The sequence below is a fragment of the Oryx dammah genome, unplaced genomic scaffold (genome assembly GCF_014754425.2).
Source record: "Oryx dammah isolate SB20612 unplaced genomic scaffold, SCBI_Odam_1.1 HiC_scaffold_25, whole genome shotgun sequence".
Lineage (NCBI taxonomy): Eukaryota > Metazoa > Chordata > Mammalia > Artiodactyla > Bovidae > Oryx > Oryx dammah.
In genome coordinates this window covers 372,210-388,584 of record NW_024070209.1, presented here as the reverse complement: position 1 = coordinate 388,584, position 16,375 = coordinate 372,210, and the positions used below count along the sequence as shown (strand labels likewise).

At 47.0% G+C, this 16,375-nt stretch overlaps 1 protein-coding gene across 3 annotated transcripts in view; it reads left to right on the top strand.

The window, feature by feature from the left end:
* Nucleotides 1-15,859, top strand: part of MERTK (MER proto-oncogene, tyrosine kinase) — a 120,973-nt gene extending 105,114 nt beyond the window's left edge. For 2 of the 3 annotated variants that reach the window (XM_040267535.1, XM_040267536.1), the window contains 5 exons: nt 955-1,073; nt 6,512-6,621; nt 7,786-7,945; nt 8,816-8,952; nt 14,816-15,706. In XM_040267535.1, coding sequence (XP_040123469.1) covers nt 955-1,073; nt 6,512-6,621; nt 7,786-7,945; nt 8,816-8,952; nt 14,816-15,329 — 1,040 coding nt within the window. In that variant the 3' untranslated portion in view covers nt 15,330-15,706. Of the gene's footprint in view, nt 1-954; nt 1,074-6,511; nt 6,622-7,785; nt 7,946-8,815; nt 8,953-14,815 lie in introns of all 3 variants that reach the window. The other variant, XM_040267534.1, reaches the window with a different exon arrangement.
* Nucleotides 15,860-16,375: the final 516 nt, after the last annotated feature.

Sequence of the window (16,375 nt, the reverse complement as noted above, 5' to 3'; positions counted from 1 at the left end):
AAGTGGTTGGTGTGTGATGTTCTTCCCAAAGGGGGGAGCAACCTAAAAATAATTGAATGTTCTGCTGACTTCTTTTTTTGCTGTCTTTTAACTTGATAAATGCTATATTCTTGGGGGAATTTTCAATGTTTATTATGATGGACACTGCCAGAGAGATGGGAAAACTAATGTTTGGAGACAGTGTTGTGTCAAAGAAACTACTGTTGCTCATTTGTAGCTGTTGACTTCGGCAGAGTCTGAGGACAATAGTGTTTAGTCCTTGACTACCGTGTGCAAGAGCTTTGCGAGCCTGACCTCAGACAGACTCTGATTCAAGCATCTGTGACAAATGACGTGGAGCTTTCCTGTGTATCACTGTTAACATTTAGAGACATGGATTTCACCTATGGGCCCTCAGAATTAATTCTTCCAATAGTTTTAAGTATTTGGTTGCAGGGGACTTAATATGATTAATTATTTAACCGTCTGAAACTAGTTTGCCCTCGAATTCTCCTGTGGTCACCTCCCCCTCAGTTTGACTCAGCGTAACAAAAACTCCATGAGTTTCTACAGCTATACTTGTTTTTTGTTGTTTAGTCACTAAGTCGTGTCTGACTCTTTCGCAACCCCATGGACTCACCAGGTTCCTCTGTCCATGGGATTCCTCAGGCAAGAATACTGGAGTGGGTTGCCATATCCTTCTCCATGGCTGTATTTGGTATTGATTACTTTTTTGAGAACTTTCATGCAAAGACTGGCACTAGTCTGAAAGGAAAAAAAAATACCAAGAAGTGGACCGCAGTGTGTGTTCCATATTCTATAACACAGAGTGTGTGAGTTATGAGTGTTTTGTTTTGTTTTTTTAACTGTTAATTTGAGAGTGCGTGGTTTCAATTACCCAGCGCTCCTGCAGCGCGTTTTCTGGTCACTGCTAACAAGGGCTCTTTGTAACTTACTCTCTGGTTTTGATTCCAGGCGTATGTATAGAAATGAGCCCTCAGGGCATCCCCAGGCCCATGGTGATTTTACCCTTCATGAAATATGGAGATCTGCACACCTACCTCCTCTATTCCCGACTGGAGACAGGACCAAAGGTAATTCATCACCCCACTGCCTGAACAGTACTTGGGGCTCCCACCACAGGGCCAGGACAACCTCAGCGTCTAACCTCGAAAGGGAAGCAGGGGCCGCTGGCTTTGTCCAGTGCTCACTGCAGGCCCTGGGGGTGATGGAGGGTGTCCGTCGTCACAGCAGACCTGCCCACAGGCTTCATTACTCTCATCTTATGTGGGGGAGAAACCAGCTGGGAGTGGAGCTGAGTGGGCCCCTCTTGCTATCAGAGTGGCTCTTTCCTTCACAGTCTCCTTTTCTGGATTGTTTACTATGGAATCACCAGATGTCGGAGCCATCTCAGTTCCCAGTTGCACGGAGCTTTTTTCAGAGAACTGGAGGGGAAATTGGTTGCATCCGTCTTTCTATTTGTCCCAAGCCCCTCTGTCCTCAGAATCAGAAAGCATGTTAGGAATGGGTGGACCTGCCTGCCTACCTTCCATGGTGCCCCTGAGAGAGGGCCACCCCTGAGACCCCACAGGGCAAGCCTTGCCCTCAAGCCCCACAGCACAGAGAAAGCAACCAGAAACGGGCCCTTAGACTGCAGCACCTCGCCCCCCAGCCCCAGGTGGTGGAAGGGGTCCTGATGAGAGAGCAGTAGCAATGTGGTGCCTGGAGCGCCGCAGGGGAAGGTCCTCATCCCCCGAGGCTGGACCTGGAGGAATGGCCACTCACCAGAAAGTTTATCGAGAAGCTGGAGAAACCACAAACCTGGGCTTCTCTGGTGGTCTAGTGGATGAGAACCCACCTGCCAGTGCAGAGGACACGTGTTCCATCCCTGGTCCAGGAAGATCCCATACGCCACGGAGCAACCAAGTCAGTGCTCCACATCTACTGAGCCTGTACCCTGTAGCCTGGGACCCCCAACTGCTGAAGCCGTGCACCTAGAGCCCGGGTCCCAACAAGAGAAGCCACTACAAGGAGAAGCCCCCGCATCAGAATGATGAGTAGTCCCCGCTCACTGCAACTAGAGAGAAGCCTGTGCAGCGAAGTCAAAACTAAAGTAAACACGGACTTCCCCGGTGGTCCAGTGGTTAAGACTCTGCACTCTCAGGGCAGGCGGCCTGCATTCCGTCCCTAGTCAGAGAACTAGAGCCCACCTGTTGCAACTAAAGGTCCCACGTGCTGGGATCGAAGACTCCGACTGCTGCAACTACGACACGGCACAGCCAAATGAATAAATAAAATACAATTATTTTCAAAAACAAAATAAATCTTAAAAAAAACCCATAAAACCTGAGACCAGTTTACAGAGAACATTTTCTGGAGCCTTCTCTCCTGTACCTTGCTGCCCCTGTTGCTATTGTATGCAAGTGTTATAGAAACACCAAGAGATTTTTTATTTTCATTTTCTTGGTTTTGTCCTGTTCTTTTGAGGGATGGCAGGAAGAACCTAAAAAGGAAAGAGTTCCTGCCTTCTTCTGGCTCCCGTGGTGGTCCCATGCTCATGCCTGTTTTGGTTTTTACGATTTATGTATTTATTTTTGGTTGCTCTGGGTCTTCGTTGTTGTGCTTGGGCTTTCTCTAGTTTCAGACGGTTGGGGCCGCTCTTCCTTGTGGTCCAGGAGCTTATTGTGGTGGTTTCTCTTGCTGTAGAGCACAGGCTCGAGGGGGTGGCACCTTTGGTGGTTTAGCATGTGGGCTAAGTGGTTCTGTCTCATGGGCCCTGGAACAGCCGGGCCTCAGTGCTCGTGGATACGGGCTTTAGCTGTGTCCTGCGGGCCCTGGAACACACAGGCTTTAGCTGTGTCCCGCAGGCCCTGGAATACACGGGCTTTAGCTGTGTCCCGCGGGCCCTGGAACACCCGGGCCTCAGTGCTCGTGGCACACGGGCTTTAGCTGTGTCCCACGGGCCCTGGAACACCTGGGCTTTAGCTGTGTCCCGCGGGCCCGGGAACACCTGGGTCTCAGTGCTCGTGGCACCTGGGCTTCAGTTGCCCAGTGGCTTTAATCGCTCCCTTGAATCTTCCAAGATCAGGGATCAAACCGTTGTCTCCGCTGTTGGCATGCAGATTCTCATCCATTGCACCACCAGGGAAGTCCCATCAGTGTTTTGTTTTAATGGATCATACTCGTGCTGTTATGTCTAAGGACTCTTTGCCTAACCCTAGGTATAAGAGATTTTCTTCCATGTTTTCTTCTAAAAATTTGTTTACATGTTGTGATTAAGTCTGTGAGCTATTTTTCATTACTGGGGTGAAATTTAGTCTGTTGCTCTTTTGTTCATAGATGACCAGCATCATTTGTGAAAAGGTTATCCTCTTTTTTGTTACTGGGGTGAAATTTAGTCTGTTGCTATCTTGTTCACAGATGACCACCATCATTTGTGAAAGGCTGTCCTTCATCCATTCATGCTTTTCCACCTTTGTCAAAAATCAACTTTGTGTACACGTGTGGGTCTGTTTCTGAGTTCTCTGCTCTGTTCCATCAAGCTCTGGGCCATCCTTTGCCCTTACCACATCATCGATATTACTGTGGCTTTATTGTCGTAAAATTGGGTAATGTGATTCCTCCAAATTTATCCTACTTTTTCAGAATTGTTTTCACTATTCTAGTTTTGTTGCCCTTCCACGTAAATTCTAGAATCAGTTTGTCTGTGTCTGCCAGAAATACTGCTGTCATCTTATGTTTTTTTGAACAAAATAAGTAAAGAAACCAAAAATAAAAACGTTTTAAAAAAATAACAAGGAAACAAGTACACAGCACTTTACTTGCTAATGAATTATTTCTATTTGCAAAAATACAGGTATATTTCCAATGATGAAAACCCCCAGGTTGTTATAAAAATTTTTAAGGGGTATATTTTTATAGTTTACTACCTTATAGCCACCGGAAGTCACAAAATGCTTCATAGGCAAACTAGAAAATCAAGCTTCTATTCAAGTCTCTGCTGACTTGTCAGACAGGTCCCTGGGAATAGGTGCCTTCTGTTCCTTCTGGAGTGGTCCCAGTCACGCGGAGATGCTTTTCCTGCAGGACTTGGTGCCACACTGTTCTTTGCGTTAGTAGCACCCCTGGTCTTCTGATCCATGGACACTGGACACTTCTCTATTAATTTAGAACTAAATTATTTTGCTTTATAGTTGTCAGAGTATACGTTTTGCACTTCTTTTGTTGAATTTATTCCTAAGTGTTTTGTTAATTCTTTTGTAGATGTTTTCTTAATTTCATTTTTGGACAGTTCACTGTTTAGGGCATAGAAACGCAATTGAGTTTTGTATGTCAACCTAGTATCCGGTGACCTTATTGAACTCATTTACTAGTTTTGCTGCACATTCATCTTTTATATGACCTTTGGTCACAGTCTGCAGGCATAATGTAGTTGTGCTTGGGAAAAAAAATGACACAAATCAATAGCACCTGATATTCATTATCCTTTCACAAATGTCAGCAGATTTGATATTTCTTAGCACCCAAATCCTTTCCTAGAAATTAGAATATAGAAAACCAAATGCCCCAAATATACAGAATAGAGGCATAACGTTTCATGCCTGATTTGCTTATATTTTCTTTAAGGGTAAAGGATAATTAAAGCATTTTGTTATACAGCTTATTATTGATGTGTGTCTTAGTTGGGAAATATAAATCATTAAAAATTCAGTGTCTTGGGATTTTCCTGGTGGTCCTATAGCTAAGACTTCACGCTCCCAGTGCAGGGGGCCTAGGTTCAATCCCTAGTCAGGGAGCTAGATCCTACATGACACAACTAAAGATCCCAAGTGCCACAACGAAGAGCCGGCACAGCCAAAATAAGTAAGTTTCTAAAAAAATCCAGTGTCTTCATCAGTACCACTTTAGAAGACTCAAGTGCCGTAGGGAGTAAGCCATGACAGTCCAGTCCCTTGGGGGAGAATGTATCAAGGATGGACTCATTTATGAGTTCTATGAACTTGTGAACCCTTCTCTTTAGGCCTCCAATTGCACTAAAACCTTGGATTACTACACAGAAGTCTTGCTGAATCATCACCCTCATAATTAATCCCAACCTGGTAGATTTTCTAACACACAGTCTGGTTTGATTTTTACAACCTAGGGGAAAAAAATAACACACTAGACTGTTCAAACTTAAAGAAAGGCCCCCTAGAAAAACAAAAATGAAAATTCCTAAATCCTTACTTGTGGTTCTTTGGTCCCATGATAAGGAGTAAAGACTATCCTACTTTCTGTCCAGAAGAAAAGTATCTTTCAAAACATTTTAAAGTGAAAGGATAGCAGATGTGGGTGCATAATTGGAAACAGCTACTTCTCGGAGCGCTTTTTGCCATCTGAACCCTAGACCTTCCCCCCACACCCTCCCCCACTGAAACCAGACCTCCCCTCCTTTCCCCTGTTGGTCCCGCTGCTGCTCAGAAGGATACAAGGATCCCGTTCGACCTTGTGACTTGTGAAAAGACTATTATTCACTGTCAATACTTCTAAAGAAACAATAAAATGTGATATTTGCAAGAAGTTTTAGGGTTTGTTGATTTTGTCTGTGTGTCTTCATCCCTTTTAAAAACCTCATTTGTGAGGTTGCATGCATGCTCAGTCTCTCGAGTCGTGTCTGACTTTTTGTGACCCCATTGGCTGCAGCCCGCCAGGCTCCTCTGTCCATGGGATTCTCCAGGCAAGAATACTGGAGTGGGTTGCCATGCCCTCCTCCAGGGGATCTTCCTGACCCAGGGAGCAAACCCTCGTGTCCTGCGTCTCCTGCATTAGCAGGCAACTTCTGTACCACTGAGCCACCGACGTTAGTGATAAGGAAATTTCCTTGTTTCGTGGCCACACTTCTAAGAAATAAAGCCATCATTTTACCCCTCAAAGGGAAATAACTTGGTTTCCTTTAAAAAAAAAAAATAATCTGTCAGGAATTCCAGCAGTTAGGACTTGGCACTTTCACTGCCATGGCCTGTGTTCAATCTCTGTGTTAGTCACTCAGTCATGTCTGACCCTTTCTGACTCCGTGGACTGTAGCCCACAAGGCTCCTCTGTCCACGGAATCCCCCAGGCAAGAATACTGGAGTGGGTAGCCATTCCCTTCTCCAGGGGATCTTCCCAACCCAGGGATTGAACCTGGGTCTCCTGCACTGCAGGTGGATTCTTTGCCGTCTGAGCCGCCAGGGAAACCCGTGCGTTCAATCCCTGTTGGGGAATTAAGGTTCTGTAAGCTGCACAGGGCTTCCCTGGTGGCTCAGGTGATAAGGAATCTGCATGCAATGCAGAAGACCTGGGTTCGATTCCTGGGTCAGGAAGATCCTCTGAAGAAGGGAATGGCAACCCATTCCAGTATTCTTGCCTGAAAAATCCTATGAATGGAAAAGCTTGGTGGGCTATAGTCCATGGGGTCTCAAAGAGTCCGACATAACTGAGCAACTAGCTTTAAGCTGCACAACACAACCAAATAATAATAACAATCTCTCTCCTCATGTCTTCCACCCCCTAGCATATCCCCCTGCAGACACTGTTGAAGTTCATGGTGGACATTGCCCAGGGAATGGAGTATCTGAGCAACAGGAACTTTCTTCACCGAGATTTAGCTGCTCGAAACTGCATGTAAGAGTCCTGGTCCATCCTGGAGGCGGTTGGGACCTCACGGTGGTAGATATTTGTAGGAGTACTGGGTGGCATGTTGCTGTTAAAATATAGAGGAGAGCTAGATTTGGGAGAGGGACAGCGTGGCTGGCCCTGGAGATGGAATTTCTACCACCCTGAGATACAACTTGGTTTTCTGTTTGAGGATTTTCTCTATCTCTGCCTCCAAGAGTCTGGTTGACTTCCAAAACTTTGCCCTGTGACTTTTTAAAAAAAATTTTTATTGGAGTCTGGTTGAGTTACAATGTTGTTTTAGTTTCAGGTGTACAGCAAAGTGAATCTGTTGTACATATACTTATATACGCACTCTTTTTACATTATTTTCCCATATAGGTCACGACAGAATATTGAGTAGAGTTTCCTATGCTATGCAGTAGGTCCTTATCAGTTATCTGTTTTTTATATAGTAGTGCGTATATATGACTACTTTTTTATTTTCACACTCTCATGCAACTCGGAGTCCTAGCTGTGACTTTGGGACCCTCCCCGAATGCCATCAGGTTTTTTGGATCCAGAATTACATATAAGTCAATTCATCATGCCTGAGAAATCCCATGGACAGAGGAACCTAGCAGGCTACAGTCCATGGAGTCACAAAGAGTCAGGTACAACTTGGTGACTAAACTGCAATCATGAAGACAGTCATGAGAAGCATAACAGTTCTGTCCCTGAGTTTTCACGATGCTATCTTGTGAAGCAGTTTTGTCCTGACTACACCAAAACTTTCCTTTTGCAGCGAAGAGATAAGGGCTTATACAAGAACTTTGAACGTCGGCTTCACCCTCTCTTCAGTCGACTTCAGTAGCCATTGTTGATGCTCAGTCACTCAGTCGTGTCTGACTCTTTGTGACCCCATGGACTGTAGCCCACCAGGCTTCTCTGTCTATGAGATTTTCCCAGGCAAGATTTACTGGAGGAGATTGCCATTTCCTCCTCCAAGGAGTCTTCCTGATTGAACCTGTGTCTCCTGCATTCCAGGCAGATACTTTACTGCTGATCCACTGGGGAAGCCCATTTTTTGTACTTATCCTGAATGTTTTCAGCTGCATTGGGTGTGGACCTGGGATTTAAGGCTTTGCCTCTGATGTCGCTGAGGATGTGAACTCACTCTGTCTCTCTCTGTAGGTTGCGAGATGACATGACTGTCTGCGTGGCGGACTTTGGCCTCTCTAAGAAGATCTACAGCGGTGATTACTACCGCCAGGGCCGCATCGCGAAGATGCCTGTGAAATGGATCGCCATAGAGAGTCTCGCAGACCGAGTCTACACCAGTAAAAGTGATGTGGTATGTTCAGAGCTTTGATTCGGGGCCTCGCATTGCAAAGATGAAGGCAAGTTGAAAGAAATGACCTCAGCTGGTGCCACAGGACAACTTACTCTTTGATGAACTGAGGATTGGGGCAGGCTCACCCTTCTCTTTTATTTATTGCTTGATGCTTTAATTCTATGTGGGACACTAGATTCTGGTGAAGTAGCCTGACATGCAAAGGCCCTTCGTTTATCCCCACCTTCCTCTGCTGCAATATAGTGACTAAGATATTTCAGATTCACATTAAATTAAATGAATTCATCCAGTGGCTGTTTGAACCAAGATGCTGTATAAAAGGTGCTGTGTAACGACAGATACCCTTAACCAGAGATTTGGGAAAAGAAAACAGGGCTTCCCAGCTGGCTCAGTGGTAAAGAACCCGCCTTCCAATGCAGGAAATGTGGGTTTGATCCTGGGGCTGGGAAGATCCCCTGGAGGAGGAAATGGCAACCCACTCCAGTATCCTTGCCTGGAGAATTCCATGGGCAGAGGAGCCTCGTGGGCTACAGTCCATAGGGTCACAAAGAGCTGGACAGGACTGAGTCCACACGCAGGAGAAGAAAACACTTGCCATCAACAGTAGGAACAGAACATTAAACAGAGCAGTGAAGTGACAGAAGGCTAGCCTGCCTTTGTCTGGTTTCCCAAACACCCCTAGTAGAAATGGGGAGCTGTGGCGTTCCAACCCCGTGTCTCTGCCGCGTGGGGAGAGCGGCGTGTCCCTAACATCTTTGTCAGCTCTGTGTGCCGTCGCCAGGGCTCTGAGGAAATGGCCTTTCCCAGTGAAGAAGTCCATTCAGCCTTTCTGGAAAGACTTGAGCCCTCACGTTGTTGCTTTGTCCTCAGTGGGCGTTTGGCGTGACCATGTGGGAAATAGCCACACGAGGAATGACCCCCTACCCCGGAGTCCAGAACCATGAGATATATGACTATCTTCTCCACGGCCATCGGCTGAAGCAGCCCGAGGATTGCCTGGATGAATTGTGAGTCAGTTGCTCTCCATCTCGGGGCAGCCGGCAAAGACCTGGGGATACACGGCCACTGGGGTGGGGCCGCTTGCAGGGGGGCATGGGCAGAGGGTGACAGGCACAGACATGGGACCAGAAGCCCCTTGTGGGGGTAGGCGGTGTGTGCTCATCTCCGGTGAGCCCACACATGCCCTCAACACCTATAATCACCTCTAGGAAACGCAGTTGGCCTTCTGTGTGGGTGGAGGCAGAACCCGCAGGTAAAGAGAGCCAAGGGTAAGGGCTTGAGCATCTGCAGGTTTTGGTGTCCACTGGGCTTTGGAAAACAATCCGCCATGGGTATGATGGAGGACTGTCAATCCTACAGAGACGCAGGTTGACTTCACGATGCATGGGGTACTTGGATGATTCATGCTCTCTCTCTTTTCAAGAAAGGTTGGCTTTGTTTATGAGTGGGGACAACTCTTCATCGCAGCTCTTGGGCTGCTCACTGCGGTGGCTTCTCCTCTTGTGGAGCACGGGCTGGAGAGCTCAGGCTCAGTAGTTGTGACGCACGGGATCGTCCTTGCCGCGTGTGGGCTTCTTGTTGTGGCCCATGAGCTTAGCTACCCCGCAGTATCTTAGTTCTCCAACCAGGATCTAACCCGTGTTCCTGCATTGGCAGGTGGATTCTTAACCACGGGACCACCAGGGAAGCCCCTTTGCAGATTTTATAAAAATAATTTCCTGTGGCTCCAAGGAGAGGGGCATTCTCACCATGTTTAACAAGAACTTTTCGGGACCAGGTACCTGTGTGGGCTCCATCATGGAATGCCTTGCCGGGCTGCTGGGGCAGGTGGGCCTGTGCAGGACACCCCCCACACACAGACATTCGCACACTTGCACGCTGGCTCTGCTTTCTCACATCCATGAGAAGTCCCCTGTCAGTTTGCTTGTGGGCCTCCAACGTCCCATCTTAGCCAAACAAAAGGAAGCTTTTTTGATCAGATCCTTACTCTGCTTGGAGGTGGTGGTGGTGATTATGGTTGTAAACCCATAAAATTTAGAACAGAAACAGAAAACCCAAGCCCTTTAAAAGAAAATCATGAAATCCTAATTTAATTAGATCTGGGGTTTCATGGTCGTTTCTGCAATGGCCACGTGAATGAAATGTTTGCTTCTGCAAATGAGGAAGCCCTTTCCATGAAGCAATATTGAATAGGGCATTTTGTGGCTGCTTCTCTCTTGGTTTCTCTTGTGCTCCAGGAGAAGCTGACTGTGAGGTCTTAGGAAGGTCTACGCTGTGTCACACTGCGGTCTCAGATGAGTCATGTGGAGCCAAGGCGAGGGAAGGCTGAGTCAGTTTTCTGAGAGATTTTGTAGGTGAAAGAGCCTCAGTCTCAGCAATGCCGGGTGGCTGGGAAGCCGGATGAAACAGCGACTCTGTGGTCTGTGTGCCCAGACTGCCCCTCACGCCACTGCGGGCTTGCAGAGGCTCTGGTGAACCAGGCCTGCTTCCCAGGTCCCCTCTAGAGTCTGGATGCTGGGCCAGAGAAGCCTCTGTGTTTCCAAATCTGGGGCCTTTTCTCTTAAAAATGAGGCAGGCCCTGCTGATACTTCCCTGGTGGTGCACTGGTTGCGACTCTGGGCTTCTACTGCAGGGGCACAGGTTTGACCCCTGGTCAGGGAAGTTCCTCATGCCATGTGCTGAGGCCAAAAAGAAAAAAATTCTTAATAAAAATGAGGCAGATCCTTCTGAACATCTCTGTTTGCTGTCTAAACTTAGTGGAGATAAGTTGACCCCTGGTGGCTCAGTGGTAAAGAACCTGCCTGCAACGCAGCAGACCCCAGTTCCATCCCTGGATCGGGAAGATCCCCTGGAGAAGGAAATGGCAACCCACTGCAGTTATTCTTGCCAGGAAATCCCACGGACACATCAGGAGCCTAGTGGGCTGTAGCCCAAGGGATCACAAAGAGCTGGTGTGACTCAGCACGCTGAACACGTGCAGTCATTTCCCGGGCACCTCTGAGAAACACAGAGGTGCACGTAGCGGCGTGCACTCGGAACCCTGCTCCCTGCTGCCGTCTCTCCTTGTGGCACCACCCCGCCTCCGAATGCCCAGGCTACAGGCCCTGCCCCCCATCACCTCCAGGCGACATCCCTAAACTGAACTCACGGCTTCCTAGCTGCAGCTGCTGTGATTTAGCACTGTCGCTGTCCCCTGCTCCAAGGTGACACACGAAGCCGCCGTGTTCTTCCTTTTCCTGCTGTGTCCCATCAGCCAGCAGCTATGTTTCAGGGTACTCCGGCCATCCGTCCCCCCAGTACAGGCCCACCTCCCGGCTATCGTGGGTTCAGCTCCAGAGTACTGCAGTAGAGTAAGTCACAGGAGTTTTTGGTTTCCCAGTGCATATAAAAGTTACACTGTAGTCTTAAGTATGCAATAGCATTATGTCTAAAAAAATGATGTACATATCAATTTTTAAAACATGTTATTGCTAAAAAATGCTAACCATCATCAGAGCCTTCCTCAAGTCATAATCTTTTTGCTGGTGGACGCTCTGGCCTTGATGTTGGTGGCTGTTGGCTGATCAGGGTGGTGGCTGATGAAGGTTGGGGTGGCCATGGTGAATTCTTAAAATAAGATGATCGATCGACTCTTCCTTTCATGAACAATTTCTCTGTAACAGGCGATGCTCTTTGATACCATTTCTCCCACAGGAGAACCTCCTTCAAACGTGGAGTCAGTCCTCTCAAATCCTGCTGCTGCTTTATCAAATTTGTAACCTCGTGGACTGCAGTACAGCAGGCTCCCCCATCCTTCACCATCTCCCAGAGCTTGCTCAAACTCATGTCCATGAGTCGGTGATGCTATCTAATCATCTCATCCTCTGCCACCCTGTTCTCACCCTGCCGTCAATCTTTCCCAGCATCAGGGTCTTTTCCAGTTAGTTGGCTCTTCAAATCAGGTGGTCAGAGTATTGGAGCAATTACTTCCTCAACTGAAGCCTTGACCCTCAAAGTCATCCATGATGGTTGGAATCAACTTCTTTCAAACTCCTACGTATGATGATATTTTGACCTCTTACCATGAATTAAAAATGTTCTAATGGCATCTATCAATAGAATACTGAATCTTTTCAAGAATGTTTTCGATTTACTTTGCTCAGATTCATCAAAGAAATCTCTATCCACAGCACCTATAGCTTTACAGAATATATTTCTTGAGTAATAAGACTTGAAAATCTAAATTACTCCTTGATCCATGGCCTACAGTATGATATTGTGTTAGCCGGCAGAAAATAGCATAAATCTTGTACGTCTCCATCAGAGCTCATGGGTGATCAGGTACATTGTCAATGAGCAGCATTATTTTTAAAGGAGTCTATTTCTCTGAGCAATTGATCTCAACAGTGGGCTGAAAATATTCAGTAAACCATGCTATAAACAGATTTGTGATCCAGGCTTTGTTGTTCTCTTTATAGAGCACAGGCAGAGCAGATTTAGGGTCATTCTCCAGGGCCCCAGGACTTTTGAAATGGTAAAAAAAAAAAAAAAAAAAAGACACTGGTTTCCACTTAAAGTCATCTGCTAATTGCATTAGTTCCAAACAAGAGAGTCAGTCTGTCCCTTGAAGCTTTGAAGCCAGGCCTTGATTTCTGCTCTCTGGCTGTGAAAGTCCTGGATGGCATCTTCTTCCAATCAGGACTGTTTTGTCAACTCTGAAAATCTGTTGTTTGGGGCTGTCACCTTCACTCATTATCCGAGCTACATCTTCTGTTTAATTGGCTTCTACATAACACTGCTGCTTCATTCTGCACTTTTATATTATAGAGATAGCTTCTTTCCTAAAACCTCAGGTTAGTTTCACACTTTTCTTCTGCAACTTCCTCACCTCTCAGCCTTTGTAGAATTGAAGAGAGTTAGAGCCTTGCTCTGAATTTGGTTTTGGCTTAAGGGAATGCTGTGGCTGGTTTGATTTTCTATCCAGACCACTGAAACTCTTCCATATCAGCAATAAGGCTGTTTTGCCTTGTCATCATTCGTGCATTCCCTGGAGCAGCACTTTCAGTTTCCTTCAAGAATTTTTCCTTTGCTTTCACAACTTGACTAACTGTTTGGCCCAAGAGGCTTCTGGCCTGTCTTGGCTTTCATTCTTGACATGCCTTCCTCACTAAGTTTTATCATGTCTAGCTTTTGATTTAAAGCGAGAGACGTGTGACTCTTCCTTGCACTTGAACACTTAGGGGCCGTTGCATGGTTATTAATGGCATAATTTCAATATTGTTATATCTCAGAAATATAACAGTCTCTCTCTCAGAAGAGAGACGTCCAAGGAGAGGGAACTGGACCTAGGAATAGCCAGTGGGCAGAGCCGTCAGAACACACGCAACATCCACTGATTCAATCTGCTGTCTTCCATGTGCAGTTTGCAGCATATCAAAAATATTATAATAGTGACATCAAGGAACACTGAATCACAGGTCACCCTAACAAACATTAATAATTAAAAAGTTTGAAATATGGTGAGAATTACTGGACTGTGAGTGACACAGTCTAATGCATTTGGGAAAATGGCACCGACAGACTTGCTCACCACGGGGTTGCCGCCAACCTTCAATTTGTGAAAAACAGGGACTTCCCTTGCAGTTCAGTGGCCAAGACTCCATGCTCCCAGCGCAAAGGGTCTGGGTTCGATCCCTGGTCAGGGAACTAGATCCTGCATGCCGCAACTAAAGATCCCATGTTCTGCCACGAAGATTGAAAATCTTTGTGCCACAGCTAAGACCCAGTGCAACCAAATAAGTCAATAAAAATTTTTAATTTGTAAAAAACACAGTATCTTGAAGTGTGATGAAATGAAATGCTAGAAGGAGCATGGGTTTATGCCTGTGGGGGGAAAAAATGCAATAAAACAGGGTCCGCTTGTGCTGTCAAACCACAGAAGCCCAGGGCTGGGCAGGGCCTAGAGTGGTCACACTTGTGGGAACCTAGGCACAGTGGCATCACAGAGCATGTAAATGAATGAGCATTTCAGGCCCCTCTTTCCTGCAAGAGTGCACGGGCTGTCCTTTCTCCTGTCTTCCTCTTTTCATCACCCCCAGGATCCTAGCATATCCTTTGGGTGGCATCCAAGCCTACTTTTCTTAAAATTATCATCTGATCATGAAAATGCTGCTAAACACAATCTTTCCATGGTCCCCCATTTGCCCAGAGAGTAGAATCCAGACGCCTGAGGGTCTGACCCGTGGCAGGCGGGGCAGCTCAGTGGTTAAGAACATGGACTGGGGCACCAGACACTCCTCGGTGTGGGTCAGTTTCCCCCTCAAACTAGGAAGGGCCAAGCATCACCCTCTCCGGAGACTTGTCTGTAAAATGGGTTTAACGGTACTTGTGTGGGGACGCGTGTTGCTGCCAAGCTAACATGTCTAAAAGTACCTTAAATGACAGCTGTTAGTTAGTAAATACTACGGTCAGTCATGCGTTTTACTGGAGAAGGTAGAGGTCACGGGCAAGAGCAGGGGTCCCTGTGTCTGTGAGTGGCCGTGCCTGTCTGCTTCATGGGGCAGCAGCAGACGGCCAAGACGCAGCAGGCCCGCACATGCCCGAAGCTGCAGCCACCCAGATCAAGGGCTGTCTGAGCCCAGGGCTCACCTGCTGCTGTCATAGCACTGCCCTCACGGCTCACACACCTGTCCACCCCAGCCCACCTCTCGACTTCATTCCTCGAGGCTCGCAGGGCCTGGAATGATGGGAGGGTGGAGCCAGGACACTGACCCCCACTCTCACCTCCATCCCCAAGCCCCTCCATTCCCTCCTGAGTGGGACAACCAGATGGCTGGCACGTGGGCTCTGGGTGCTGTGCTGGGGAGGTCACGCGCTCTTCTTCACTTCCAGGTATGAAATCATGCACTCGTGCTGGAGAGCTGAGCCCCTGGACCGCCCCACCTTTTCAGTGCTGAGACTGCAGCTAGAAAAGCTCTTGGAGAGTCTGCCTGTGGCTGGGGACAAAGCCGATGTCATCTATGTCAACACGCAGCTTCCAGAGAGCGGAGAGGCCCGGGCCCAGGGCTCGGCACTGACTCAGCTGGACTTGAGCATTGATCCCGACTCCATCATTGCTTCCTGCATGCCCAGCGCCACCATCAGCGTGGTCACCGCGGAAGTTCATGAGCACAGACCTCAGGAGGGACGGTACATCCTGAATGGGGGCAATGAGGGATGGGAAGAGCCAGCTATGGCTTCCCCCACCACCGGAACAGCGGAAAAGAACCGGGTTCTACCAGAGGACACACTGGTAAGGAATGGGGTCTCTTGGTCCCAGTCCAGCACGTTGCCCTTGGGGACCTCAGGGCCGGATGAACTTTTATTTGCTGATGACTCCTCGGAAGGCTCAGAACTCCTCATGTGAGGAGAGCTGAGACGCTGCTCCCAAACCCTGGAAATTCCTACTTTGAAGACCCTTGGGTTTTTTTTGGAATTTGCCTTCCTTAACAAGTATAAATGCCCCAGCTGGAAAGCACCATGTGAATGCTGTTAAGTAAGTCATCATTGTTTAAAATACATAATATATATTTATTTAAAGAGATAGTATCTATATGTATATGGTGGAAAGAGACAAAGATATTCTATTTTAATAAAAGATGACTTCTGTCATGTCACTTTTCTAGCAGATTGTAACATTTAAGCCCTAACAGCCTCATCTCTACAGCAGTTCCTGGATGTTAACATTGGCACAAAGTTGTTTTTTTAAGTTTTTTGTCTTTTTCATGACTATTAAATATTTGTAAAATGAAATACCCTATTTGCCATTGCTCCTGGTCTTAAGAAAAATCTGGTGTTGCCACCTGAATCATGTATTTGGTAAGAGTGATTCATGTTTAAAGTTTTATAACTAATGAATTCTCTGATCTGGCTTCCTAATAAAATATGAATGAGGAAGAATGTGTGGTACTTACTTGAGACTTGGGAGGATATGGTCCCTGGCTGCCTCAGTGCCTTTGCAAAGGACTTCTGTTGATGCCTGGCCCTTAATGCAGTTGCTCTGACCAGTTCATAATGTTTCTTAAAGATATGGAAGAGACTTCAGTGGTGGTCCACTGGTTAAAAATCCACCTTCCTATGCAGAGAATGTGGTTTAATCCCTGATCAGGGAATTACGATCCCACATGCCGCAGGGCAACTAAGCTTGAGTACTGCAACTCGAGAGGCCTGTGTATGGCAGCTACTGAGCCTTCATGCTCTAGACCCCATGCACCACAACTGGAGAAAGCCCAAGCGCTGCAGCACAGACCCAGTGCAGCCAAAAAAAGGTATGGAAAAACCTTCCAGAGAGCCCAGAGATTAAAAGCAAACAATATTAGAGGGTTGAAAAATACCATCTGCGTGGAAAGATTTAAAATAAATCATAAGGGACTTCTCTGGTGGTCCAGTGGTTAGGACTCCACACTTCCATTG